Source organism: Astyanax mexicanus, chromosome 3 (assembly GCF_023375975.1).
Source record: "Astyanax mexicanus isolate ESR-SI-001 chromosome 3, AstMex3_surface, whole genome shotgun sequence".
NCBI lineage: Eukaryota > Metazoa > Chordata > Actinopteri > Characiformes > Acestrorhamphidae > Astyanax > Astyanax mexicanus.
Window position 1 is genome coordinate 53,702,113 of NC_064410.1, and position 27,115 is coordinate 53,729,227.

General features: G+C 39.6%; 1 protein-coding gene across 4 annotated transcripts in view; it reads left to right on the plus strand.

Annotated features, from left to right (window-relative positions):
- Nucleotides 1-2,705: 2,705 nt before the first annotated feature.
- epn2 (epsin 2) overlaps nucleotides 2,706-27,115 on the plus strand; it is a 31,398-nt gene continuing 6,988 nt past the window's right edge. The window contains exons 1-5 of one of the 4 annotated variants that reach the window (XM_049475489.1): nucleotides 2,706-2,994; nucleotides 12,709-13,549; nucleotides 21,111-21,223; nucleotides 25,911-26,012; nucleotides 26,377-26,485. In XM_049475489.1, the coding sequence (XP_049331446.1) occupies nucleotides 12,955-13,549; nucleotides 21,111-21,223; nucleotides 25,911-26,012; nucleotides 26,377-26,485 (919 nt within the window). In that variant the 5' untranslated portion in view covers nucleotides 2,706-2,994; nucleotides 12,709-12,954. The other 3 variants (XM_049475486.1, XM_049475488.1, XM_049475487.1) reach the window with 3 other exon arrangements.

The following is a 27,115-nucleotide window of genomic DNA, read 5'->3' on the forward strand; positions in this document are numbered from 1 at the left end:
CCTGGATAATAAAAACTCCAGCATCCCATCTGGAACTCACAGTGCCCTCCATAATTATTGGCACCACTGGTTAAGATGTGTTCTTTAGCTTTCTCTTTCTTCATCGTGGTCCTATATTATTGATTTTTTTCTAAATAATATAGGACCATGATGAAAAAAAAGAGTAAGCTAAAGAACACATCTTAACCAGGGGTGCCAATAATTATGGAGGGCACTGTAATCAGCATCATATCACGGTTAAATCAAAATAGCATTATGTTTCGATCAATGTGTTACTGTTCAACATAATAACAGTAATAAACTACAAATTATGTTCCCTTTTTATTCAACATTGTATGATTCTACAAAGGTTTAGTAAATATGAATAAAATATTAATAAATATTTATTGTGACATTGTTTTTGCATGCCAGATATTTTATATGTATTAAAAGAAGCACACAGTGTGCAGAATAAAGCTAATGTACTGTTATTATTCTTAAAACTGTGCAGATACTGTATGTGTGACTGCCCAAGTGAAAAGGTAGACTCAAGTATACTCAACTTATGCTATATTATGCTACAGTGTGCTAATGATTAAGAGTGCTAAAATGAACTACTTTCATTTACCAAAAAATACAAAAGCTTTTATTGTACTAAATTGAACTATTTACATATATTTAGGTAGACTTTAAACATATTACTGTATATATATTTAAATAAAGAAATAATAGACATATATTAAAACAAGACATCAAATATTCATATTTACATCCCTACACCAACACATATCATCAACTTGTTTGCCAGTTGGTATGATTTTCTGACTTTGTTGTTCTTATAAGGTGATGAAGTGTGAGGTGAGCTTTTCTGTTCTTCTTGGTTAGCAGTGCCTTTAATATTTTGCACCTCTTTACCGGGGACCAATTTTTCTCAGTCTCTTTCTAATAGTGGAATCACAAACACTGGCCTTATCTGAGGCATTCAAGGCCTGTGAGATATACTTAGAAGTTTGTCTGGGATATTCTGAGGCTTCCGGGATAGGTCCTTACTGCACTATTGGGGGAATTTTGGTAGTCCAGCCACTTCTGGGAAGATTCACCACTGCAACAGATTTTCCCCCCTTGAAATGAATGGCTCACACTGTGGTTTGCTGAAGCCCCAGAGTCTTAGAAATGGCTTTGTAACCATTCCACATTGATAGAAATGTTCTTCCAGAATGTATTAGTAATAATGTGCAGCTTGTTGAGGCCTTTTATTTTACATAACTGGAAAATAGAAACCAAAACTAAGTTATGATTTAATGCAAATAGGCTCTAGTAATAAAGCATTAATGTTTCTAGTTTAATTATTCTTAGCAATTAATGTTTAATCAAACGCAATTAATTGAATTTTGTTTCAAAATTCTTACCATCACTAAGTCATTTAAAACTATCAAACAAATGATCCATTTCTGTAATACTAAAGGTCTTAATTTTGACTTTGTATAGATTAACTAATTTACCTAATTTTGCATTTACTCATTGTTTTTGTCTTTTAAATGTCAGGGCTCTCGAAATTATACCAATAAAATGTGAGCTACTTTGAGCTTGTTAATGCCTTCTCCAGCACATCTCAAAGATTCTCAATGGGGTTAAGGTCTGGACTCTGTGGTGAACAATGCATGTGTAAAAATGATCTCATGCTCCCTGAATCACTCTTTCACAATTCCAGCCCCATGAACCCTGCCATTGTCATCTTGGTATAACCTGTGCCATCAGGGAAGAAAAAAATCCACTGATGAATTAACCTGGTCTATATTCAGTATATTTAGGTAGTCAGCTGACCTCATTCTTTCAGCACATACTGTTGCTGAACCTAGACCTGATCAACTGCAGCCACACCAGATCATTTACATAAATTAAGTTAAATCCAGGGTAAGACTGGCCAGGCAGTGTAGTTAGCTCTAATATTCAATGGGACTCTGAGTGGTCTAGCGGGCTAAGCGCTGCCACTATGATCAGGAGATTGCTGGTTCGAAGCCTGTTCATGTAGCTTGCCATCGGCTACTGGAGGGTGATGGCGCTCAGCACAAGGCGTCTGTGAGCTGATGTATTGGAACCGAGTCGCTGCACTTTCCTCCGAGCGCACTGTGATGCTACTTGGCTATGCTGCATCAACAGCAGTTTAAAAAGAGGCAATGGCTGACTTCACTTGTGTGGCATGTGGAGGCATGTGCTAGTCTTCACCCACCTGGTGTTTACTAGTGATAGGGGTAGTCCTAATGAGTGGGCTGTGAAAATTGGATAAAAATTAGATATGAAATTATTTAAAAAAGCTCTGATACTTAATGTTTTATATTCTCTTGGTTGTTTGTCTTACAAGCAGATTGTTTAGATTGTGCTACTTTGTGTTGTATAAGGCGCTTTATAAATAAAGTTTATTTAAAGTCCTATGTTTATTAAAATTGTCTGTCTTGTAAAACTCTTGTAAAAAGCTTCTCACTAAATTTCTCTTTAATTTAAAAGGCTCAGTTGAACCTGTGGGGGGTGATATACACCCACAGACCAGCCTCACTGCTCTCTAAATGAAACTCTGAGAGTTGGATTGATGTAAAGTTTACTGGACAGCATTGAGGGCGTTTCTGAAAGTACATTTACTAGTTACATCGTTCGCCATCTCTGTGGATATGAGATAATTAGTAAAAAAAATACATTTTTTATTGACTTTAGTGTCTGTAGTGTTTCAGTTGGTCACACCCTTTACCGCTCTCTCCCAGTCGATCTATCAGCTACAGTCCGCCATGTTGGTCGGAGTGGGTGTCACTCTTTTACGGATTTCAGAGCTGCTGCTGCCGCCCGCCCGCCTGCCAGCCCTTTACATAAACACTAACACTGCCTTAGCGAGCGGAATAACTCAGTAAAGTTGTGCAAATCTCAGTCAATAACCGATTTTTCCTTTTATACCGGGCCGGTGCGCATGCCGGGCGTTATTCCCGGACGAACACGGAGTCCTGAAGCAACACAGCGAAAGGCTTGGTAAGTTACTGTTTTGTTTTCCAGCTGGTTCCTTGTGCTCCCAACTGCTGCCTGCTCACAAAACCAAATCACACCAGGTTTGAGGCTCTTTAAACCTTTAAAAGGGTTCTCATTCTCACATTATGGAATGAAACATGTTGTTTTCTGGTTATGTTCAAAAAAACATTTGTAGCAGCTTTGTTTAAGCTAGCGAAGAGTGCTGAAAGAGCTAAGTTTAGAGTTTTATACAAAGCAGATCTAGCGTAAGCTAGCACTGCATCTAGTTTGGGATTCTTCAGACCTTTAAAATTGCTTTTATTATCTAGCTGGCTGCTATTAACCACTTAGTTAACCTATTTCATGGAACAAGAAGTTGTTGTTTTGTGTCATTAGCTAAAGAACCATTTGTAGCACCTTTGTTTTTGGGAGTGCTAGCTTAGCTAACTAATTTAGCTAGGTTAAATGAGTTTAAATGGATAGAAAATATTAACGTTACCTCAATCTTTGAGGTTCATCACACCTTTAAGAGTTTCTTTTAATAGCTAACTATAAAGTAACCTCGTCTACAAACATGGTAGTTCTCTAGCTAGGTTAACTAGTTTATTTTTGAAAAATAAGTATTTCTCTGTTGCATTATTTAAAGAGCACCTTTATTTTAAAGTGTGCAGTTTAGCTACTAGTGCTACACATTTTGTCTGGTAATATATTAAAAATAGCTAACAGTCTATTGATCTGTTGGAAAATATTCTGTAAAACATATAACTAACTACAAATGACTGCCGACTCACTCCCAGTTCGGAGACATCTCCACCAAGCACCAGCCAGCCAGCGTTAGCTTGCTGGTTTAGCTAGCTAGCCTAGCTGTGAACTTGCTTAACTCGTTTTAAAAGGCGCAGATAAGTAATTAGACAGCTAGTTAGCTAGCTGATATTTAGCTAGATATATAGATTATTTATTTATTTATTTAACTCGTTAGTTGCTTATTTAACTAGTTAGTTAAATGAAATAGCTTGTAGGTTTAAATCTGGCAGTAAAAGAACTACAATTAACTAACTAGCTAGCTTAAGTAACACAGCTGACTAGCTAAGCTATGTTGGCTAACTGAATCGACGCTATTTATACAGATATGAATATAAATAGCCATTAGCTAATTAACGTTTTCTCCTCTGTTTTATGAATTAGTTAAAATGTCAAATATTCTTAAAGATTAAAGAAAATTCACATGTAGTTCCTTTTTATCTTAAAATTCCGATAATACAGCAACTACTGTTAGCTGGCTAGCGTTAGCGGTTTAGCCGCTTCGAGAACTTCTCGTGCTGGCTAAAGTGTAAGCTTAGCTTAGCTAGCTTCATACTTGTTTATTTGCTAGCCAACGAATAGCTATGAACTTTGCTTAGCTAAATTAGTTATCTAAATGTTTTGAATAAAATATTTCTTTAAAATAAATATTTACTCATTTTACTATTAGCCTGTAAACTGTTGTAAACTGTTGTGCTGGCTTAGCTTAATATAACAAAGCTAGCTTTAGCTAAGGTAGTTAGCCTGCTACTTAAGCTAAGGGTGTTAACTAGTTACCTTTTAGATTTTATAGTAATTTAAAATGCAATGGGTAGCGATTTAATTTGAACGGTGAATGTTTGCCAACTTTACTAAATCGTCAGATTAGTTTTTTGGTGAGTTTAATAACTTTTTAATGTGACTTTTATCCAGACATGTAGACAGCTAGCTAGGTTAGCAAGCTATGCTGCATTGGATGTTAGCTACGTAGTGATGAGTGAGCTGTTTTCTTAGTGCTGTGGCTGGACCAGTTGCTTATCTTTATCTATTATTAATGTATTAGCTAATATAACTACAATATTACATATTACATATGTTTTATGTTTATTAACTTAAATATTATCTTTTTAGAACTTTGTGCAGGCAGACCTGCTCATTAAATCAGCTTTAACTTGTTTTTGTTCAGTTAGTAGCGTTTTAGTGGGTAGGGTTGGGTGATAATGTCTAGAATTTACATAACAGTACTTCTTATTTCAGTTAATTTGATATAATTATGCTATCAATTAAACACGTGCAGTATAAAATCTACAGAAAAAAAACTTCCAAGGACCACAACAGACGTCTGAAAACTGAATTTGCCAATTCATGCAATGCATCCCATAATAAACATTAGCCAGCGACAGATACTGTAAGTAACATATTTTTGAAATGTTGAAATTTATTATTGAGACATTTTTGTATTGTGATTTATTGATATTAAGTTATTGTCCAGCCCTAGTTTTATTACTAGCTTAGTGAAACACAGTGGCATTAGGACGCTATTCTCAATTATTGCCAAGTTATTTACACTAAAGTGCATTAAAGTGGTTTTGTTGTGAATTTGCCTGGCCTGTCTACATGTCACTAGGTGGACACACCCATGTATGAAGGATATTTTTCTGTTGCGTGACCATTGATTTGTGACACATGCTTGTTCAACTCGATCCCATCCCTCGCTGGCTCGCATTGTTTTACATGACATACAGGGTCTTGGGGAAGACAATCGGGTAAGAGGTGCTTTTGTGATGCAGAGGGAGATTAACTGTGGATACTGAAACCACAGTTATTTGAAAAAGGGGGGACACTTTTCTGTCCTTTTTGTAAACATTTTTATCCTATAGACATTTGGTGGTCATCTGTATCAGCTGTGGTAAGAGCTACCTGTAGATCCTGTGATGACATTTTCAGATTGTTGGAGATATCTTGTTATTCCAGCTTGTTGGTGCATTCCAGTACATTGTTTTAACTTTGAACATGAATAAATTCTGATCTCTGGAAACAAATGAAATGCAGCATTATTTAAAGCACAGACATTTAGTTTAGTTTGTTTACCTTGTTCTTGTTTGGTAAAGGGAGTAAATCATTATAGCAAGATCAAAAGATGACTGAAAACAACTAGATATCAGTAATTTAGGTGTCTGCTAAATTATTTACATATGAAACAACTGCCAAAATGACCAGACCATGATGTCCCTACAAGATCAGCCCAAGAGATACATGAAAAAAACTCAAACAAACTTAATATCATTGTGGGACCTACAGGTAGCTCATACCGCAACCGGTGTCAAAGTAAAGAATCTACCATCAGATAGAGTGACTTTTTAAGGGTGGCTGTACAAGGAGGGAATTCTTGCTGTTGATACAAAACATTAGGACTAGACCCAAGATTATTCTTTTCAAAGCATATTGTTCCAGAAGGATTTTTTTGAAGCATTTCTTCAGTTTTAGGTGTTCAATTATTTTACCTTAATCTTGTACTGGGCAATAATTAAATATCAATATATATTGTGATAGAAACGGTCACAGTAAAGATTATAGGATTATTATATAATTATTGTGGTATTTTAAGACATGTTATTTGTAGCATTTTGCAAACATTTTTTAGATTTTCTAACTTCATACATACATTTTCTATTTTTTGGGGCAATTTTACTGTGATTTTTATTTTTTTTTGTATTGATATTAGAATTATTTCGTATAACTTAAAACGGAAAATAAAATGGTATGCAATTTGGCCCTCTCTTGATCTCTCAGACTTGTTGAGAAGAAGATCGAACATTCATCTAATTCAAAAGGTTTTCATGGGCTGCCCTGTACAGCTGAGACATTGGCATGGTGTGATTTGGCAAAGGCAAAACTGCCGAACTTGTGACCAGATATATTTACGCTGGGTTCCCAGGAAACCTGCTCTGGCTTGGAAAAGTTTCAGAACAGTGACACAACCAGCTGGTCTATCTTCAGATTATACCACAGCACTATAACACAAATTCATATGTCTTAATCCAGCTGGGTTATGTTTTGTTTGGTTTTTCAGCAGACACAATTATCGTGATTAGTGTTTATTTCTAAGGCCCACATTTGTTTCCTTTTAGATTGTCTGGTAAAGGGGTGTGGTGAGAGTTTATGCTCAGATCTCTATCCAGGACTACCTACTTCTGCTGATTCTTCTTCATCCCACTTTGTCCCCACATGCCCTTTCACAGCTCCTTTATAATGGAGCCGCGAAGGCTTGTTGGCACTTGTCACACACATTTTTCTTTGTCAAGGTTGAATCGTATTGAGGCACTTTGTCCTCTGCACCTGTGCCATGCAGTTGTACTCGCACTCCCCAGGATGTGCGGCAGTTTAGCCAGTGATATTAGTATTCACAGTCATACTGAGGGGCTGTTATGGATCGGTAGGGATTCAGTTCCTGTTGACTAGACACTTATTGCTTTTAGATGGCCTACAAGTTGGCCATGTTTAGTCTAGCCTACAACGAGTGATGCTCTGTGTAATCAGAGAGCTTGAAGACTGTTGATGATTTGGTACTTAAATTAAATTTTCTCATTTGTGTTTTTCCCCTTTCTCTGCCGTTTCCATTTGTTGTCTTCCTGTCTGTGACCTCAACCAAAAATAGTCTTGTTTCATGTGAATCCGCTTTGATATCTTTGCTGAACGCAGTTATTGTGATGTCATTTAGCTTGTATAATATCAGTTTTAGATTAGAGACTTTTATTTTTATTTTTCCGCTAGGCTTTCTTTTATGTCAGCATTCACCACTGAAACAATTTGAGCACAGTGGTGTAAATTTCTCCAGAAGCACAAACCTTAGCTGACAAAGCTGACATTAAAGTGACCAAATCTTAGCTGTTTAGCCCTGAATAAGCAGGTATTAGTACAGATTCCATAGAAAGGTATTTGGGCATGAAATGCTTACTCATTCAGGCACAATTGCTTGTTAGGTCTAGCCCAAATGCAAGATGTAAGTAACCTCATATCTAATAATGTATCCAAAATGAATTTGCTGTTAGTCTATAATGTGCAGTCTAGAATAACCAAATAGTTAGGTAGGGGGTGCCTCAATTGTACAGATATGTGAATATCAGTGTTCTACATCAAGCTGAGATGCAAAATCTTAGCTACAGCACACAAAATCCCTATTGGTGCTAAAAATGTCCATGTCCACAGATTTGTGTCTTTTAAGGACCCTGCAGCATTCTGCTCATTATATGAAATGAAGCCACTCAGACGTTAAGGGTTTCTGGTTACTGAGCTCACGTTGATTCTCTGAAAGCAAAAGATTTCTCTGATAGAGGCAGCCATTATGAGTCAGCCAGAATACCGATAAACGCCATATCAGCCACTTCCACATCTCTGAATGAATCTAAAGTAGATTGATGTGGAGAATTTATGAAATCAGTGTGTGTGCACTGTTCAGTGTTTAGTCTTTAAAATGACCAATGTAGTCATCATTTTGTCTGTGAGTGGTGTGTTCCGGGTCTCTTCCCAGTGCTAGACTCTTTATAGTACAGCTGCTTTAGTAATTTAAAGTGGATCAGTTTGTCTAGAACTTAAGTTCGTTTCTTTTTTCCTTCGTTTTCTCTTTTTCACAGTATCAACCTTATTTTTCGCTGTTGACAAGAGTAGGTGGTATCCTTGTAATGAACTACTGGTTTAATGGCAGCTATTACACTGATATTACATTGATCTAATACAATATGCTCAGTCAAAGGTTGTCACAATAACTGGAAAATGAGAATTTTGTTATGAATGTAAGACAAAGTTTTTTTTGTGGAGTGTTTGTGGAACCATATCTTATCCACTGCCTTCCTAAGAAGAGGAGCTGCGTCTGTGGTTGGAGATGCCAAACTTAAAACATCTTCCCAAAAGTACATATCTGTTCTTAGCCTTTTGTAGAAAGGAAACCAAAACAAGAACATCCTTACCCAGAGAATGGCTCAGCTATGAAAAAGGACTCTTAGGCTAATGTTTTACCTGACAGATTTAAAAGCACGCAATGCCGTCTGCTTCATCAAAACTTCATTACTAAGTTTCCTCTTCACAAAAATGAATATGAACAGCAATATACGCGTTTGGGTGGATGTTCTTTTCCACCATTGACGCAGCTTTTCTTCTTTGGAAGGTGGTGGATGTAAGTAACATGGGGAAACCTGGTTCAGTAGCCTGCTGGAATGACTACAAGCAGTAGAGGTGTGCCAAAAAATCGATTCACATAAGAATCTTGATTCTCATTTACTACGATTCAGAATCGATTTAAAATGTCCCAAAATCGATTCTGAGGGGCGGGTTTTAGACTGATTTTGGGCTGGGTATTTTTGTTGGACCTGGCAACCCTGGGGATAGGGCTTGTCCCTTCAAACGGAGATCTTCCAGACACACACAGAGCGTAGGTGTTTGAGAATCACCGGTAAGATGGCAGAACAAGCACTATATTACCTTAGATTAACGTGTAGTTTCAATGTTTTATGGCAGAATGCTTCATAACAAGCATAAAAAAGATCGCTAGTAGTTAGTTTCAGTAACTGTTAGCTAGCTAACTAGCTAACTTTCCAGTTCCACCTTAAATAACGCTACAGGTGGCAGCGGGCTGCAGCATTTAAGGCGGAACGGAAAAATAACAATAAGCTAATCAGAGCTAATTTCAGCTCCTCATCACAGAGGAATTAAGGAATGGACAATATGAATTAATTTCTCCACCTCCTGCCCCCTTTCTGAAGAAATACAACGACCTTAAAGTTAACTAGTTAATCAGCAGCTGCTCCTGAACTTTAGCGCTTCACTGCTATCATCACATCAGCCCAGCAGCGTCACCTACACACCACCGCTAGTAGCCTGGTAATAAAGCAGTGTTATTTATTATTTATTTATTGTTCATTAACGTCATTGTGATATCCCAGTGATTTCTCTGTCACTGAGGACCCACATTCCTGCACATTTTATTGTTTTTGTAACACATTACTTGCTCCAGGACCAGTGTATATTATGGAGGTTTTTTTTTCAATAAGATTCATAAGCCAGAAGCAGAAATTTTTATAATTCAAATCGTTTTGAATCAAAAATCGATTTTGAATCGAATCGTGGCCCCCAAAATCGGAATCGAATCGAATCGTGAGATAGTAAACGATTCCCACCCCTAACAAGCAGTGTCCACAGCAGTAGCTACTCCAGACCGTGTTCATTTTAAATTTGATATAACCATAAACCATTTGATAATATAAAATTACTTTAAATTTGTACCCAAAGGGAGAATAAACTAGGGCTGGAAAGTGGGTGTGGCCGAATAAAGTGGATATCATCTCACTCCTAAGAGTAAAGCTGTTATCAAAGTTTCTGTTGAGATATACCATAGCAGCACCACTTTTGGTTCCATAAAGACATCTTCACATATCTTAATTCTTAATTCTTCATTGGTATCACCTTAAGAACCAATTGTAGCACCTTTTATTTTTGAGAATCCTCGTTTCTCTTCATTGCTGGGCTGGGAGGGGAAGTCGCCCTAACCAGCGCACATCCTCACTTCACTCCTCACTGGTCCCATTCTACCCAGTTTTTGGCCTTCTTTCAACACCAATCACTGAGTTGCCCTGATATTGGCAGGGCTCAGACCTGACGTGGTCTTTAGTATGGAGGAGGCTGCTGCCCGGCCTAGATCCTTGAACAGACCCTGCCTGTGTGCTGTGCTTCCTGGGCCCCCGATCAGAGCGAGGGCTGCTGGAGCTCTGTTCCGGCACTGATACAGTTGCCCCTCTCTTCCTCTTGTGTGCTGGGCCTCAATAGGTGATTAAAGCAGCAGATGTTTCATTAGGGCCTGGCTGTATTCATGTGTATGCAGACTCAGGGGGGAGGTGGTGTGGGGGGTCGCTGCGGAGGTTGCTCTGTATGGCCGCTCAGCAGGGCTGCAGGAGTCGCATTTCAGTGACTTTTAATGAATTTATAGGACATGCCAAGTTTTGTTTTGTTGGCTGCTGCCCCGTGTCTTCACCAGCTTATGGCTCTAAGCTTAACAAGTCATTACACATCATTATTGGCAGGGTTTTGGTTTGGACAAAGAGTGCGGTCATTAAAAAATGCGTAGTTGCAGCCCCCACCCCATTCAATCAGGGTTTCTTAATGCTGTGTATTGACCAGTATGCAATGAGATCTTTGTGTTTTCATAGATAATTCAACTACATATTTTATGTTAAAGTGTTGTAAATTAATACTGAAGTAAAATTACTTTTAGGTAGACTGTGTCCAAATTTTAGGACCTACCTAATTATTTGTCAACCAGTTTCTTTAAAATGCTGCATTGAAAGTTTACACCCTATCACAATCTGAATTTTCTTTGGATGAGATCTTTACCACATGTTAACACTTGGTAGTCAAATGCATTTCTGGTTAGTCAGATTGAAATCCTGTTCCAGTTTGGGGGGAAATATGCAAATCTGCTCGTTATGAGGCAGTTTACTTTTCAGCCTTTTCCTGTGCTGTGCTAAAGATAGCTGCTTCCTTGAAATACACAAGTTTACATGCTGTTGTGCATTTCTTCAAACATATGGAAGTGCAGCAGCTTTGGTAGTTCACACAGTACTGGATAGGAAGAAGATTTAATTCTCTCTTACAGAGAACATGCCTGGAGAAGACCACCAGATTCCCAGCTCTTATACATTAGCCAACAGACGTTGTTGCTGGCCAGCATCACAATGGTAGTGATGAGGGGCAAATATGGTCAATTGACCTCTCTCGGGCTCTGGCTACTGATGGCAGAGCAGCATGACTCTGGATTCAAATTCGCGATCTTAAGGCCATAGTGTAAGCGTCTTTGCCTGCTTAGCCATTTGGAGCCCTACAATTTTATTTTTATAAATCCTGTTGCTCAATGTGCATTAAGTAACCATGTGTAAACTAAGCATGTAACTATGATTTTGTTCCCCAGTCATTACAGTAGATTGATACTGTAATAAAATAGTCCCACCCTTCATCTAAACTGCTCCACCTGTCCAATAAGATTGTGTTAGCCCCTTAGATCCTGTATGTAAGCTCACCACTGCATTATTGTCCCTAGTGTCAGTTAACATCATAGGCCTTAAAATAGACTATTAAACTATTCAAAAATACAATAAACTAGGTGCCAAATAATTTATAATATTTTCTACATAAAGATTAATTGACTGATAAATAAACCTTGTGTTGTTAGATGTGTTTTAAGTACACACACAAAGTTGCATTTCTGTAGACTTAATAATTTAACCACAGTCTTCAGTCATTTTGTTTCACAGTAATGAACTTGAGGTCAGCACCACAGCCTGTTCTGTTGGAAGAAGAGAACACAGGAGCTGCTTTTGAGAAACGAAACGTCTCTCCACATGCAGGAGGAGTGTTGTATTACTGTAACAGGAACCACGTCAGGCACTGAGCCACCCTATGATCCTCTGCGCATGTGGGGTGTGTGTGTGTGTGTGTGTGTGTGTGTGTGTGTGTCTGTGTATGTGTATGTGTGCTGGTAGTGTTTCACTACCTGGATGGAAGCCTACTACACGTTCAGTGTTTGGAAAGTGCACAGCTGTGACCCATTTCTTTTTATCTGACTGGGGGGGATTGTTTTAACGGCAAGGAGCTGCTGGTGCTGTCAGGAAATGTGCTCGCTAGATGTTAGCTGCATGTGCAGCTTTGACGCAAAGGGCAAGAGTTTTGCCCCAAGCGTATCAGCGTAACCCCATTCTGGCTTACGTTAACGACGACTTCAAAAAGAAGAGAAATGTCGAATGGGCTGCTGATGAGTTCATCTTTGTGGAATATGTGTTTTTAAAAGGCCTGTGGGTGTATAGAGTAACCAAATGAACTTTCAGACAATTCATTTTTCATTTTTAAACATTAATTAACATTTGGTCTTTTCAGTCCGCTCTTAACTCTGTACTGCTTGTTTTTTTGTTCCAGGTAATGGAGGAATTCGCCATGCTGACTCCCTACACTGTGTGGAAATGGTTTTAACAGGCACAGAGTAACTCCGGGAATTGTTGAAGCAGGGAACACACTTTTGGACTTGCAGAAGCTGAACTTTTTTGGAACCTGATCTTGGCTTTGAGAACTGAAGAAAGAGTGCTGCCTTTTTTTTTTTCTTGTTTTTGTGGAATAAAAGTTTCTCTTTCGTGTAATTCTCAAGGATATAACAAAGACTTCACCATGCCGAGCTCTACCATCAGGAGGCAGATGAAAAATGTGGTCAATAACTATTCAGAGGCAGAGAAAAAGGTCAGAGAAGCGACCTCCAATGACCCATGGGGCCCCTCCAGCTCGCTGATGTCGGAAATCTCCGACCTCACTTACAATGTGGTGGCCTTTTCTGAAATCATGAGCATGATCTGGAAGAGGCTAAACGACCACGGCAAGAACTGGCGGCACGTTTATAAAGCGCTGACGCTGCTGGACTACCTGATCAAGACTGGCTCGGAGCGTGTGGCCCTGCAGTGCAAAGAGAACATCTTTGCTATCCAGACTCTCAAAGATTTTCAGTACATTGACCGTGATGGCAAAGACCAGGGCATCAACGTGAGGGAGAAGTCCAAGCAGCTGGTGGTGCTGCTGAAGGACGACGACCGGCTGAAGGGAGAGCGCTCTCAGGCCTTGAAGACCAAGGAGCGCATGGCTCAGGTGGCCACCAGCGTTGGCAGCAACCACCAGATCAACTTTGGCCGCGGATCCAGCCAGCCTAACCTGTCCACCAGTTACTCTGAGGAATACGGGAGGTCAGAAGGGTCGCCGGCCTCGTATCACGGATGTAAGTATGCTGACAGTGGAATGTTGTGCAAGCCCATTTCATGTGTTGTGTAAGACAAAGTTATGAAAGGAGGAGTTTTAGTCATGTAGGAAAAGGTGGTGACTGATTTGAGAGGATGTTGTGTGGTTGAATTACGGTAATGCTGGGTTTTAGATTGCCACACACTTTTATATTTGTTTTTATTGTGTTTTTATGCACTTTACATCATTAGTTGTATTCAGATGTGTCCAGTTTGTGTGAACATTTAAAAAAAAATTACAAAGAAGACCCCCCCCCCCACCCTTCTTTGTCATTATTTTTTTTTAATTTTCTCACAGACTGGAAGTAAAAGGCTAATACAGCTCAAAAGCAATGGAACAATGCCAGTATCCTCTCATGCTTGCGTCAAAACCTGTTAAGTTAATTCATTCTCACTTAGCTTGCTATCGTGGTTTCTGGCACAGTATGACACACTGTTTTCTGGGAAAATCGGTAAAAGGTTACATCATATCCTCACTGTCACACACAAACCTTGTATCTTCACTTGGCTATTTGAGTTGTTTGAGCTGCCATATTCGATTATATCAAAGGGCCAAACTGCAAAAATTTAAATGCAGTTTCCCCTCCAGTGACAGCAATGATACATTACAGTGATGTATGATATTTTCAGTAGAAAGGAATATATAGTAAATAGTACATATCTATATCATTAGAGAATTTCTATTCACAGTGCTATATATTCTAGAACTCTGCTAAACCCTATGGGACAGTAGTTTATAGACAGGGATTAAACTTATTTTTGACTTCACAGCATTTTGAGTTGAGATTTTCTATTGAAACAAAAATATAGAAACAGACTATTGCTGAATATTCATTTATCTAAAGAACAGTATGCTGAGTACAAGTGTGAGGAACTGGGTTGTAAACTCTACCTTAAATTCTGGTTACCATCACATTCTTGGAAATGAGTTATGTACATATCAGATCAACTAAATATAAGTGGTCTGATCTCAGATATTGCAGTGTAGCTGTTCTGGGATGCAGAGCACTGTCTGCAGTGGTCCCTGGGGATGGCCTAACCCAGGATTAGTGCTCTCCACTGGCAATGCCCTCATCAAGGAGCCCACGCTTGGAGCTCTGGCTGCATGCAGTAATCCTTTAATCTGACTGGGAAACGGCATGTCTGCCATTGCTCTTCAGGGGACACCTCCTCAGCTATGCCCCCCATACTTAGTGCTGAAGGTAGGGTGGGGAGTGGGGGTGTCTAGCTCTTCTAAGGCACTTCTGCCCTTGCTTTTAGCTCCCTTTTGCCTCGAGCCGCTTACAGGAAGCCAGAATTCCTGAACTCCCTGAGGTCTGCTTCTCTTCTCTGAGCGTCTGTGCCTAGTGGAGGAAGTAGGATGCGCCTCTTTGTCTCCTCCCACTCGCACATGACTGAAGAATTTGATCATCTACACCAGGGAAGCTTGTCTCAGGAGAGGGACTGTGCTGTGGGTTCAGGTGATACAACACTGGAACATCAACAGTGCTGGATGATTTGGAAGTGGAATTTAGATCCAGCTTTTGACAAGGTGGATGCACACATGATCCCCCAGCTGAAAACATAGCCTATATTGGTAGGCTTGCTGGTTATCCAGCTTTGACCAGTGTAGTGTTTGTTACATTCATTCTGGTCAGTGTGATCTTGCTGGTTATGCTTGCCAAACAGCTTGGTTTTGCTGGTGAAAAGCTGGTCATACAGCTAAAACATACCATATTCTGGTAAGCCAGCTGGTTAACCTGCATACTTACATTTAAAGTAATTTGATTTAGTCATGCTTGGTCATCATGCATGCTCTTTTGCTGGACCGGCTGGTTGACCAGCAAGACCAAGCATGACAAATTACATAAATTTAAGTGCAATTATGCTGGTCACTCAACTGGTCAACTAGTGTGGTCTTGCTGGTTATGCTGACAGACAGACTTTTTGATCAACCAAAAACTTTCCCTTGACCTATATGCTAGCTAGTTGTTGGCCAGAATACTTGCATTCAAATACATTTAAATCTAATTTTGTTCATGCTCGTCACCCAGCTTGTCACCCAGCTTGGTCCTGCTTGACATGCTGGTCAGTCAGGATGGTCAAGCTTTGTTGTATTAGTTATCTACATTATTGTTAGGCTTATCATTTTTGTAGAACAGCTAAACCATCAAACTCAAACAAGAAAAGCAAACTATTCTGTTCAAAATCTAAGCTGATCAACCAGCTTGACAAGCTTGCCATGCTGGTCTTTTCAGCAGGAAAGATTTTGGGGGTTTGAGGGGGAGGGGGTTGGTAGGGGTGTTGGTTAGTGTTACGCTCTGTGTGATTTTCATAAAAGGAGGGGGAACGGAAGTGCAAGCAGCTGAGTCATTAACAAAAGAGGGAAAAATGGACCACCGCAAGAAAAGCTGGGCTGTTAACAACGGAATGTTTTACATTCCTGAGTAAGTTTCCTGGTATTGTGCTTCCACAGATTGTAAATGGACTTTCTGTTGAGTGTAATTCACACCTCAAGCTGTTTTTGATAGGGGGAACTCGAGTGCACAAGCATTTTATTGAAAACAGACAGACAGCTGTTGCTTGTTTTCCCATTTTATAGCTTGTTCCTGGAAAATAATTTAGCAGAGTTTAAAAACATATGGGAATGTTATATAATGTTGGGATTAAGATTTGGATTAAAGACAGTGTAAAATGTATTTATGATTTTATGACCTCTGTTATGTGTCTGTAATGTGTGTAGGAGAGTAGGGTGGTGATATCATAGTTCCTTGTGACCATATAAGGTGGTCCTGTGTGGAATGTTGACAAGAATACCCTGTGGCCTGGGAATCATGACTAGTGCAGCTAACTAAATAAAGCATTAAGCAGATTTAGCTATAGGCAGCCATTCTATAATTATTACGTTTTTATGTCATTATGAGCTGCATTTATTTAAGATCAGTTGAAATAGTAAGGTACAGTGTAGTTCAGTTTTATGGACTGAAATTAAGCCTAGTCTTAGACTGTATTTTCTTTTTAATGGAAAAATCTCAGTTTAAACGCTGTGTAGGCTTCATTTTTGTCAGGGAAACTTAAACTTTAGCTTTAAGTAATACCTATTCACGATCAAATGTATGTATTGTGTATGTTCAAATGCCCATACACAATACATATCTTGCCAATTTCCTGTAAAAAAGTATTGCTAATAGAATAGGGCTCTCTGTAGCAGATCAACATGGAGCTATTGGCACCATGCCTAATGCCAGGTGTGGGCAAGTGGGATGATGAATTTTCTGTAAAAATTTTAAGTCAGTTTAAAATGCAAAAAAAAAAGCAAGAGGTCTATTGAGCTGTGGAGGTGGGGTGGTAATCATACAACATCCTGACCTTATTTTTAACAGCGAATTAGTAGGTGTCCGTATAAATTTGTCTATATAGTGTGTTTGTCTAGATTGAGCTTCTGTAATACCTAGTGGAGGACATGACTGGTGGAACAGCTGGTGGAAACGTGTAGAGTGACATTTCCAATGCTCATATGTTTTTGACTTCAGTCTAGTCATTTTATAACATCAAAACTATCTGACTGTACAGTTTCCACAGTGTCTTTATTCTGTATTTAGAGCACATTTTCAATATGAATCGTTCTGCCCTCGTCATCGTCATCATCTCACTGATTCATATCAGAGCTCATAGACGTGCATCAAGATAATCCCCCCCGAATCACCACCAACACCAACAAGCTTTTCTGTTTTTTTTTTATCAGGGCTGGAAACCCCCTGACGTCCTAAGTATTGGAGCCCCTAAAACACCCAAAGAGATCTCTATTCTGCATCAAAATGAACATTTTTGGCTAAACCCAAGGCGACTGAAATTAAACTTTGACTGAAGGCAGAATACTAAAAACAAGTTTTTACAGGTTTTACCATTTGGCACATTTTTTACCACTGCGTAAATTTATCGGCCTACATTTATTTTGTCTTGCTTTATGAGACAACTACAATGGAAAAAACACTGTGTAATCTGAAATAAATTGGTAATTGTTCAGTATAAATTAATTAAATATATATTTTTTTTCCTTTTTCAGCAGAATAAATTTTATTTGCATAATATTTAGCGCAACATATTTTTAACCTTTTTTCTGGGCCTGTAGTAGCTGATCAGATTGAGGCTCTGGCTCAGTAGCTGAAGCTTTTACAGTTTGGCCTGTGTTTTAAATAGGCTTGTGCTTTCAGCCAGCTAGGATAATGCAGTCTAACTTCTCCCCAGCTATTTTCATTCAGCTGTTTGTCGTTTTTAGCCAATGGTACCATCTTTGTCCCATATGGACCTTTCTGAAAACCTTTCTTGAGGTTACAGCAGCCTGTGTGAGTGTGTCTCTATCACAGTGACAAGTTCAAAGCTCTAGTTGATTAATTTGAATTTCAGTGGCGTGATTCTTCCTCTTCCCTCCACTCCAACACTAATAACATCCTATTTTGAAAGGTCTATGATGTAAGAGGTTCTCTGAGGTGCCTGTAATGGGTGTTTGTGATGGTAATAGCTGCTGGAATCCTCCTTCTTTTGCCCGTCATGCGAACATGTCTATGGAGTCATGGGAAAAAGTTAAAGGTTGACCTTGCTGGTCGGGTCAGTCAGTGCTTAATTTGTCCCGGGCGCTGCTGCTGGTGGACGTGCCGGGCGGTCCAGCTGACTGCGCTCGGCTCCTCTCTCTGAGTCATGTTTCCACTTTGTCCCTAAGAGGGCGGGGTGGGGAGACGCTGGTGGTGTAACGTAGGATGTCGCAACGCTCCACGCCCGGCTTCTTCCCCCACTGCCCCTCGCCCCTGCCCTCGCCTCTGCCCCGCTCCCACGCAGGCGGGGCCCACTGCTAGTAGTTTCCCATCAGCCCTCAGTCCCTCTGGGTTTGATATCAGGAAACGGTGCCCAGCTGTCTCCTCATACCGTCTCCACACTCTCACTCTCTCTGTTTTCTCTCTTTTTCTCACTCTTTTTTTTTTTTTTTTTTTTTTTGCTGTTTCATGCTCTTATTCTTACTTGTGCTCCATTTTTCTTTATATTTTCTGTCTGTGTTCACACTCGTTTATATCTCCATTTTTTGGTTGCTTCATTCTATCTCTTTCTCTTGCAGTTTCTCTCTTTCTCTTTTCATTTTATATATATTTTTTATCTCATTTTGTTTCTCATTCTTTCTTTTAATGTTCTTTCTTTGGCTCATCTTTTCTTGCTGTCTTTCTCCTTTTTGATTTCTCTCTTTTCTCTCTCTCCTTCTTCATTTGCTCAATGTTTATTTTCCATTTTTCTCTCAATTTTCTCTCTTGCTCTTTTTCTTTTTTCTCCATTCTTTCTGGCATTTTTGGTCTCCCTCATTTTTGCTCTCCATTTTCTCTTTCTTTCTCCGCTGCTCTCTTTCTTCTTTGCTCTGCCCCTTCACCTTATAGATGGATGGATAGATACTCTATTGATCCCAGAGGGAAATTCTTATACTCACTTTATTAATCTTTCTCTATTTTTTACTCTCTTCCCATTTCTACACTTTCCATTCTTTCTTTTTCTGCCCATTTCTGTCTGCTTGTCTGCCTCTCTGTCTCTCTCTCCATTTTTGTCTGTAGTTGTTAGGGAGGAGATGGATGTGAAGTGCTGCTGGTCAGAGCTTGATGGATTTGTGGCTCCCAGGCTATCGATCAGTTCTGCTTTACTGTCAGACAGCTGGGAATAATGAGGCAGATCTGAAAGGTCTTTGCATTACCACAAATACTTCCCTCTGACCTGCAGCGCCCTCACTCAGATCTATAAATAATCTCCATCACCCTTCTGTAATAGGGGCAAAACTGTTTACATCAGCTTTTAGGTTTACTATAGTGTACCTTCCCCAGACCTACTTCTGTCACTCCTCATACGTCTTCCCTCAGAGAGCTGAAATCTGGACTTCTCAGTAAAAGGGAGGCAGATTTGGAGCAGTGGATGTTACAACTCTGTCTGTGCTCTGAGCTGACATGGCTCTTCTGCTCATGCTTTGAGACTTCTGTTTATTTCCAGGCCAAACACACGGCCAGTCGTAATCCAATCAGTGCACATGGAAGTGGTCGTCATTGGTTTAACCACAAACCTATAATGAGTGTTCGCAGCGTGGCCCCGCTGATCCAGCATGCGGCAGACGCATGTTCTCCTCCACGCTGGGCCGTGCTCTAGCCCCGTGGATGCTTACGCTTATCCCGACGGCCTAGCAGACAACCCTTGTGCTTTCTAACTCTGTCCATGTGTTCCAGTATACAGAGGATTAGACCGGCCTGGCAGGGCCTTTGTTTGATGTGTCTTTCTTTATCGTGGATGTGTTTATACTTGTCACTTTCTGTGTGGTCTCAAAGTCTCCATGTGATCTGGAGCTTTGGGCATTTAGTGATTCTTAACATCTGGCTCACAACCCAGGATTTATATTACGATCATTCTACCCTTCAGTTGTGCTTTTTTCATTTTCATCAGAAGCTTAGGGCATCTTTACACCTGAATGTCTGAACCAGAGTCCGAACCCTGGTTTTTGTGTTTGTTAAATTTTATACATTTTGTTCCGGATACATTTGGTTTCACACTGCAATTTAATGAGTCCAGAGAACAATGTTCCTGTCTAACACTCATTGGTTTGTAGTTTATTGTTTATTTATTATTCAAGATGCCTTTCCAAATGTAGGACCAATATCCTTCACATGCACACTCATCATTCACTCCTACCTTGTTTGTCCAAACTTCAGTCTGGACCAAAGGAACAAAATTTGGTCTGAACAAAGAGATAGTCTAAGTCTAAGTCCAAGCCAGCTGGATCATGTGTGAAAGTGCTTTTCTCAGACCACATATGTAAAGTTGGAACAGGCTGTCGACTCCCATTAAACAATAGAAGAAGAAAAAGTATGAATGTTGTGCCAAAATTTGACTCACCTTGGATACAAATGTGTCATGCAGCAGTATGGGTTCAACAGATTATGCTGGTGTCTCCTGTATCTACTGTAACTGTAGATTAACCCTTATTAATAAGCAGAAGTGAGCAGAATCTGTTATGCTTATTTACTGTGTGATGCACAGTAAATGCACTTGACGGGGAGTCTAATTCTTGCCTGGAAAGGCAACTCGCTGAACTGGCAAAATTCTACAAGCCAATTGGCGTTAATAATAGAGATGCAGACCATGTAGGTAATAATGACAAAACACAGAAAAGTGTTTTAGTCTGGTCACTGCAGTTTAAAACCATGTAAAAACAGTATACTATGTATTGCAAACATGAACCTTGGTATGGATTTCAGATGTAAGAACCTCCTTAAAAAGGAAAGTATAAAGATGGAAGATGTGGGTTTAATCATAACAGGCTATTAGATAGCCTCCGAACATGCAAGCATGTGTTTTTGAACTTCCCCTTTCATGGTATTACACTTATAACCCTGAGCAATAACACAAACCTGTTACACACCTTCTCTTTGTTTCGTGTCACTCTGGCTTGTCATTCACATACCGGGTCCGTCACAGAGGGATGGTCCTGGAATGTCACTTATGATGTACGTTAATGTATGCCTGTGTTTCTCCTTTCTGTTTTAGCTACATCTCCTAATGCTTCATCAGAGCTTGAGCAGGCCCGGCCGCAGACGAGTGGGGAGGAGGAGCTACAGCTACAGTTGGCGCTGGCCATGAGCAGGGAGGCGGCGGAGCAGGTGTGCTATATGTTGAATCATCTATGTACCAGGAGTGCTCACGTTTCATCTGTGGGAACGTGTCTATGACAGTAGCCTTAATCACTGCATGGGAGGAATAGCCAAAATTTGCTTGATATATTTTCGTTAGTATAGATGTACATCTACACTATATAGACAAAAGTATTGGGGCACCTGCTGAGACACTGCATTTAGGGGTATCAAAAATATTTTTTTCTGCTTTTGGTGGAGTAACTGTCTTTACTGTCCAGGGAAGGCTTTCTACTAGATTTTACATTTGAGTGTGACAGAAGCATTAGGATAATCATACAACACTTCATTCTAAAATGGCTGTTTTATTATTAAATGTGAGGTGAAGAAACTTAGAGGTGTCAGTCTGGACGGGACTTAAAATATTGTAGGACGACGAAGTTCAGCAAAAAACAGTAGATAATTCAGCCTGTAATTTTCTCAGAGGACGTTTGAGGAAAAACACATACATGGTCGTTTTGGACGACCATGTATGTCGTCCCCCCCCCCATAAAATAGAAAATTACCACAGGACCCCCTGAAAAACTAATCCTGTCCGGATTAGGCTTTAGACCACCATCATGCCAGAGAACACAGTTCCACTTTATACTCTTCTGGACTACACCTGGTATTAGGAGCCACGGTGCTGATAGTTCCTGTTTATTGTTTATCTGCAGTACTTCTCTACAGGGATTAGACAAGCTTTGGTGAATTTTTTACATCTCTGTCAGCAATGAATGAAACTTATGAAGTAGATCACTGCATTCATATGAAGGGGTCTCTGCAAATCTTTGGACATTATAGTGTATTTCTCCCTTTTGATACTCAGCATTTTATGCATGTGCTATGATTTAATTCTCTGCTCACAGTGCATTCTCTATATTCATATAGAAGATGCTAAATGAATGTTGAAAACATCACCTTTCAACAGATCTTTAGATTATCACAGACTACCTTTATGAAATTAAATATTACCCAAAAAGGTTATCCACAGGCTCAAATTTATTTATATATTAGTTTTATTATTCCAGGATGCATTTATCTACAGGAACAAATACAGTGACGGGCTCATTTGCTTATAAATTTATGTAGACACTGCATACATTATGGTGTGCATGTCTGCTGCGGTGGGCGTATTGCACAGATCGGGAGGAAAAGAATTGCATTGAGGTTGGAGTGGGCAAGTCTGCACGGGCAGACTGTTGCTGGTACTCAGGCATTCCCCTTGGGGTGCGTTTAGTTCCACTAATATAAAGGCTAATTCTCCCATAATCCTGTGTTCTTTGTTGGCAGTTCATTACTACTCATTTATGAGTTCTTTTGCTCTTGAAGCTATTCTGCAGGTTTGCTTTTGTGTGAACAGATCCTGAGTGCTGCTTTAGTAATTCCTTGCCTTCATTTTATTTAAAATCTTAACCAATGCTAAACATGTGAGATTTTTACAGATTTTTTTACTGTCTTTAATCGTTGTTAGTCAGCAAACTCCCAACACCATCTGCCCTGAATAAAACACCACACCCTTTAAGATTATGCACACCCAGCCACCAACTCTGATCCTTAAAACCTTGCAGGAGTTTCTTGTACACTTTTACATCATAAGAGCAGATGGCAGGTTCTTGCAAACTGTATGAAAAATAAAAAACATAGAAGATGACAGTAAATTCATAGATGTATTACACCCAGAGCGAACTATTTCATGTGTTTATTTCTTTTATTGTTGATTATTGCTTACAGCCAGAGAAAGTCATTTATCTCAGAAAATTAGATTATTATATAAGACCAATTTATTTAAAGTCCTGCTGGAAAATGAAATCTGCATCTCTATAAAAGTTGTCAGCAGAGGAAAGCATTAAGTGCTGTAAGTTTTCCGGTAAAACACTGACTTTGGACTTGATATAACACAGTGGACCAACACCAGCAGATGACGAGGCTCCCTAAACAGAATTACTCAAAATAAAGTAACTTTTCTGTGATATTCAAACTTTTTTAGATGCACCACTATCCCATACAATCCCATTCAAAAATAAGTGTTCAATGTGGCGTATAGAAAAAAAAAACTGCTTCACTAAAGTCTTGAGTTTCTTTTTGTGAGGTAGTGTTTTGAGAGAAATGGAGAAATGTGACCTCCCCCATCCGCATGCTGCTCTTTCCCCTGATTACAGATTACACAGATCCGCCGAGCTGACTTTTCTTCCGGTGGCATGGAGCCAGCAGAGGGATATTGCTCGGTTTAGGGTACAAATTAGTGTGGAAGCAATGCAACCGCAGGTCTCGCTGGGATTTGGAACTGTGATTACACATGTTATAAAAGTGATAAAGCAGGGGCAGTGGAGGGGATGTGGAAGCGTATAGCCCCTGAGGCACGGCCAGGCTCGTCTGTAGTTAGCAGTGTGTAGGAAGTGTGCCTGTTCAGACATCTGGGATGAATTTCATTACGACAGTCAGAGGCAGGCCTGCTGGTGGCAGGAGGTGTGCAGTAGGAGGGTCCTCTGAGTGCTTGGAGCCGTACCCCTGTGGGACCTCAGGATATTTGGGCTGTGCCTCAGAGTGTACACACCCACAGATACACATACACAGATGCACACAGAGCCTTGACTCTGCACCCTCACCTAAGCAACAGGAGAGTGTGGGGTTCTCTCCACGGTCACTAATTTAGAACAATTTGTCCTAGAAATCGGGGAACTCTGGCCTGTGTTAGAGATGGGTGTGGTTGTAATAATACAGTTATTCAGTTACTCTTTCTTTGTGTAGTTTGGAAATAGAACATGAACATTTTATTTTTCCATCAATAGGTTTTATTGATGAAAATATTTTCAGCATGGGGGGATTTTTTAAAAACTGGTTAACCTATTAAACCTGGAGTGCAGGCCATTTTTAAGTTTCTCACCCTAAAAAGACAAGTTATATATCACTTCCATAGAAGTTACCATATTAAGAGCAAATTCTTAATAACTTTCAGTAGTTACTAACCTATTGGTGTTCTGTAGTTAAATTTGAGATAATCAGGGTATCATTTATAGCAGTTACTGAATTGTTTACAGCAGGTACTGAATAATTCACAGCAGTGTTTGAACCATTTACAGCCGTTACTGAATCGTTTACAGCAGGTACTGAATCATTTGTAGCAGTTATTAAATCATTTAAAGTGGATACTGAATCATTTTATAGCAGTAAGTGAACTATTTAAGGCAGTTACTTTACATTTATTGTTAATTTTATAATTAATTTGTTGCAGTTTCTGAATATTTACAGTTACTAAATTGTTAGCAGCAGGTCTTGAATAATCTATAGCAATGACTAGATCATTGGTAGTAGTTGCTAATTGAGCAGTTCCCACTGAATAACAAACATTAGTTACTGAACTGTTCACAGCAGGTACTGAATCATTTATAGCTGTCTGAACACCAGGGCCTGGTTTTAAACACACTGTTTTTTTGCCAAATTGCGGTAGCTGTAATGAATTATCATTGCACACTGTCTCTAAATGAACACAAACAAAACTTTTTTTGCAGTTTTATTATCCTTCAAATACTTAAGTACTTAAATAAATAACTGAATGTTAGAGTACAACTTAATATTAAGCTCTAAATTCAGTCAGGTGGAATGTTGCTTCCTTGTCAGGCTTTTTCTCCATCTTCCTCATACCTCCTGGTCTGTGCCAGACCATCACATGGGCAGCCTGCACCTTAACTGTGGCACTAGTTCCCCATACCCAGACAGGAATAGCAGCACGCTGCTCAGGCCTGGAGCTTCCTGGAAGTGGTGCTGGTCATGGATATAGCTTAGTGAATCTGAAGTGATTTTCTGCTGCCAAGTTAGAATGAAGCCTAGATTACAGCTTGTTGTCTGCTGCTCCCCACTGAGACACTTTATGACCACTTAGCAGGATCTTCCTTCCTTTGTTTCCTCCTTCTGCAGTTGGGGGTTGGGGGGCGGCTGGCGGGGCGTGCCTCATTGTGTGCTGTCACCTTTTGATTGGTGGGGAGTTTCATCATGCTATTGATTGTGTCAGTGAGCATCAGGCACTTTTCAGACCAAGGTGACACACGCTATGTATTTTTCAGGAGCGCCTGGACATATGTCACGTTTGTTTTATTCATGTGCATATTTAATGAGACAGTGGTTCCAGTGAGCTACAGTGGTTTATTGTAAAAGTAAATGTAGTTAATAATAATAATAATAATAATAATTATAATATTAATACTAAGCACATAATCATCACCTTTTTTGTCAAAAGTACAACTCTGTTGCTTTACATTACAAAGTTAAAAGGGCATACAGAACAATGAGTAAAAAGTAAAACAAATAATTCAGATATATTTCATATATCTAAAGTAAACAGTAACAGTAAAATTGCATCTTTAATAAGGAATAAATGTATGTAAACAAGATCAAAATCAGCTTGCAGACCTGTCCATCGAGGTTGAAGAAAACGGACAAATCATATAAATAGCTAATAAGTAGGGAATAGATTATTCTGAATTTTCTAATTTAAAGAAAACAAAGAATGATTAGAAAAGTTCATTTTCCAGTGGTGTTTTTGACCTTTGCTGTGGAGAAGTTAATGGGTTAGGTGGTTAGGAGGCAATTACTATGCTATCTCAGGTTGTTGCTAAGATGATGCTGGCTGATAACATAATCTCATTTTGTATGTATGTGTATGCTTGTGTGTGTTCAGGAGGAGAGGATGCGCCGTGGGGATGACCTGCGGCTCCAGATGGCCCTGGAGGAGAGCCGCAAAGACTCTGGCTCGGGGAAATTGGCCAAAAAGAAGAAAGAGGTAGGCTCAGTGTTCCCGGATGCGCTGAGCTATTGATGAGTCATCAATAAAATAGTCACTCTTGTGCACAGCTAATGCATTTCCTCTCGCTATCTGTGTGCTCACACGCACTCACGCACACACACTGTACCTTCAGCTGAACAACAAATATCTGTCTGTTCATTCAGTTCAATTAATGTTTTTATTTCTTTCTCTGTCTCTCATTGCGGACTGTCTCACTGTCCTGTGAGTATTTATACTGCAGCTGTAGAGTGTAGCAGTTTAGCCTTGTGTTGAGCTACTTTTCTTTTACATGCTTTTCTTCAGAAGCAGAAAACAGCAGCAGGTTCTGACAATGTGTGTTTGTGTGTCTCAGCCTCCACAGTCATCTTTGATGGATCTGATGGACGTAGTCCCTGAAGGCCCTGCTGACCCTTGGGGGGGCGGAGCAGCAGCCGCTGCAGCTCCACCTTCAGACCCATGGCACAGCTATGGTAACACCATTTTTCTCTCTCTCTCTCTCTCTCTCTCTCTCTCTCTCTCTCTCTCTCTCTCACACACACACACACACACATGCACAGGACATTTGACGTTTGTCTTTGTCTAATAATAGCACTTGTATCAGTGTATGTGTGTTTACTCCATGTTAACTCAGCGGTTTAGGACCTGCTGGAGCAGTTACATGTTGTAGGCGTTCTTTTGGCCTGTTTTTATTCTTATGTTGAAGCAGATGGTTCCCCCCAGGCTCACTCAGCCCTCCTCTCTCTGTCTCTCTTTTGCTTTCTCCAACTCTTGCTGTTTGTCTTTCACTCTTTTTATTTTTTTCTCAATCTTTTTTTCCATCTCCTTCATTCTCCCAGTAACCACTCTTTCGCTTTCACTATTTCTCCAACTCACAAGTTTCAGAGTAGATTTATTATCATGACTGTAAGGTACGTAAATGTATAGTGTGATGTCATATAAATCTGCGATTGTGTCAAATTATTATGGATACAGGACCAATCAGAATTTTAAAAAATGTCGTAAGTAATAGGATATAAGCTTTTTACACTGGCTTTCATTGAAACGGAAGAAGCTTGGCCTGTGAAAGTGAGGGATACAGTGGATATAGAGATATCGAGAAT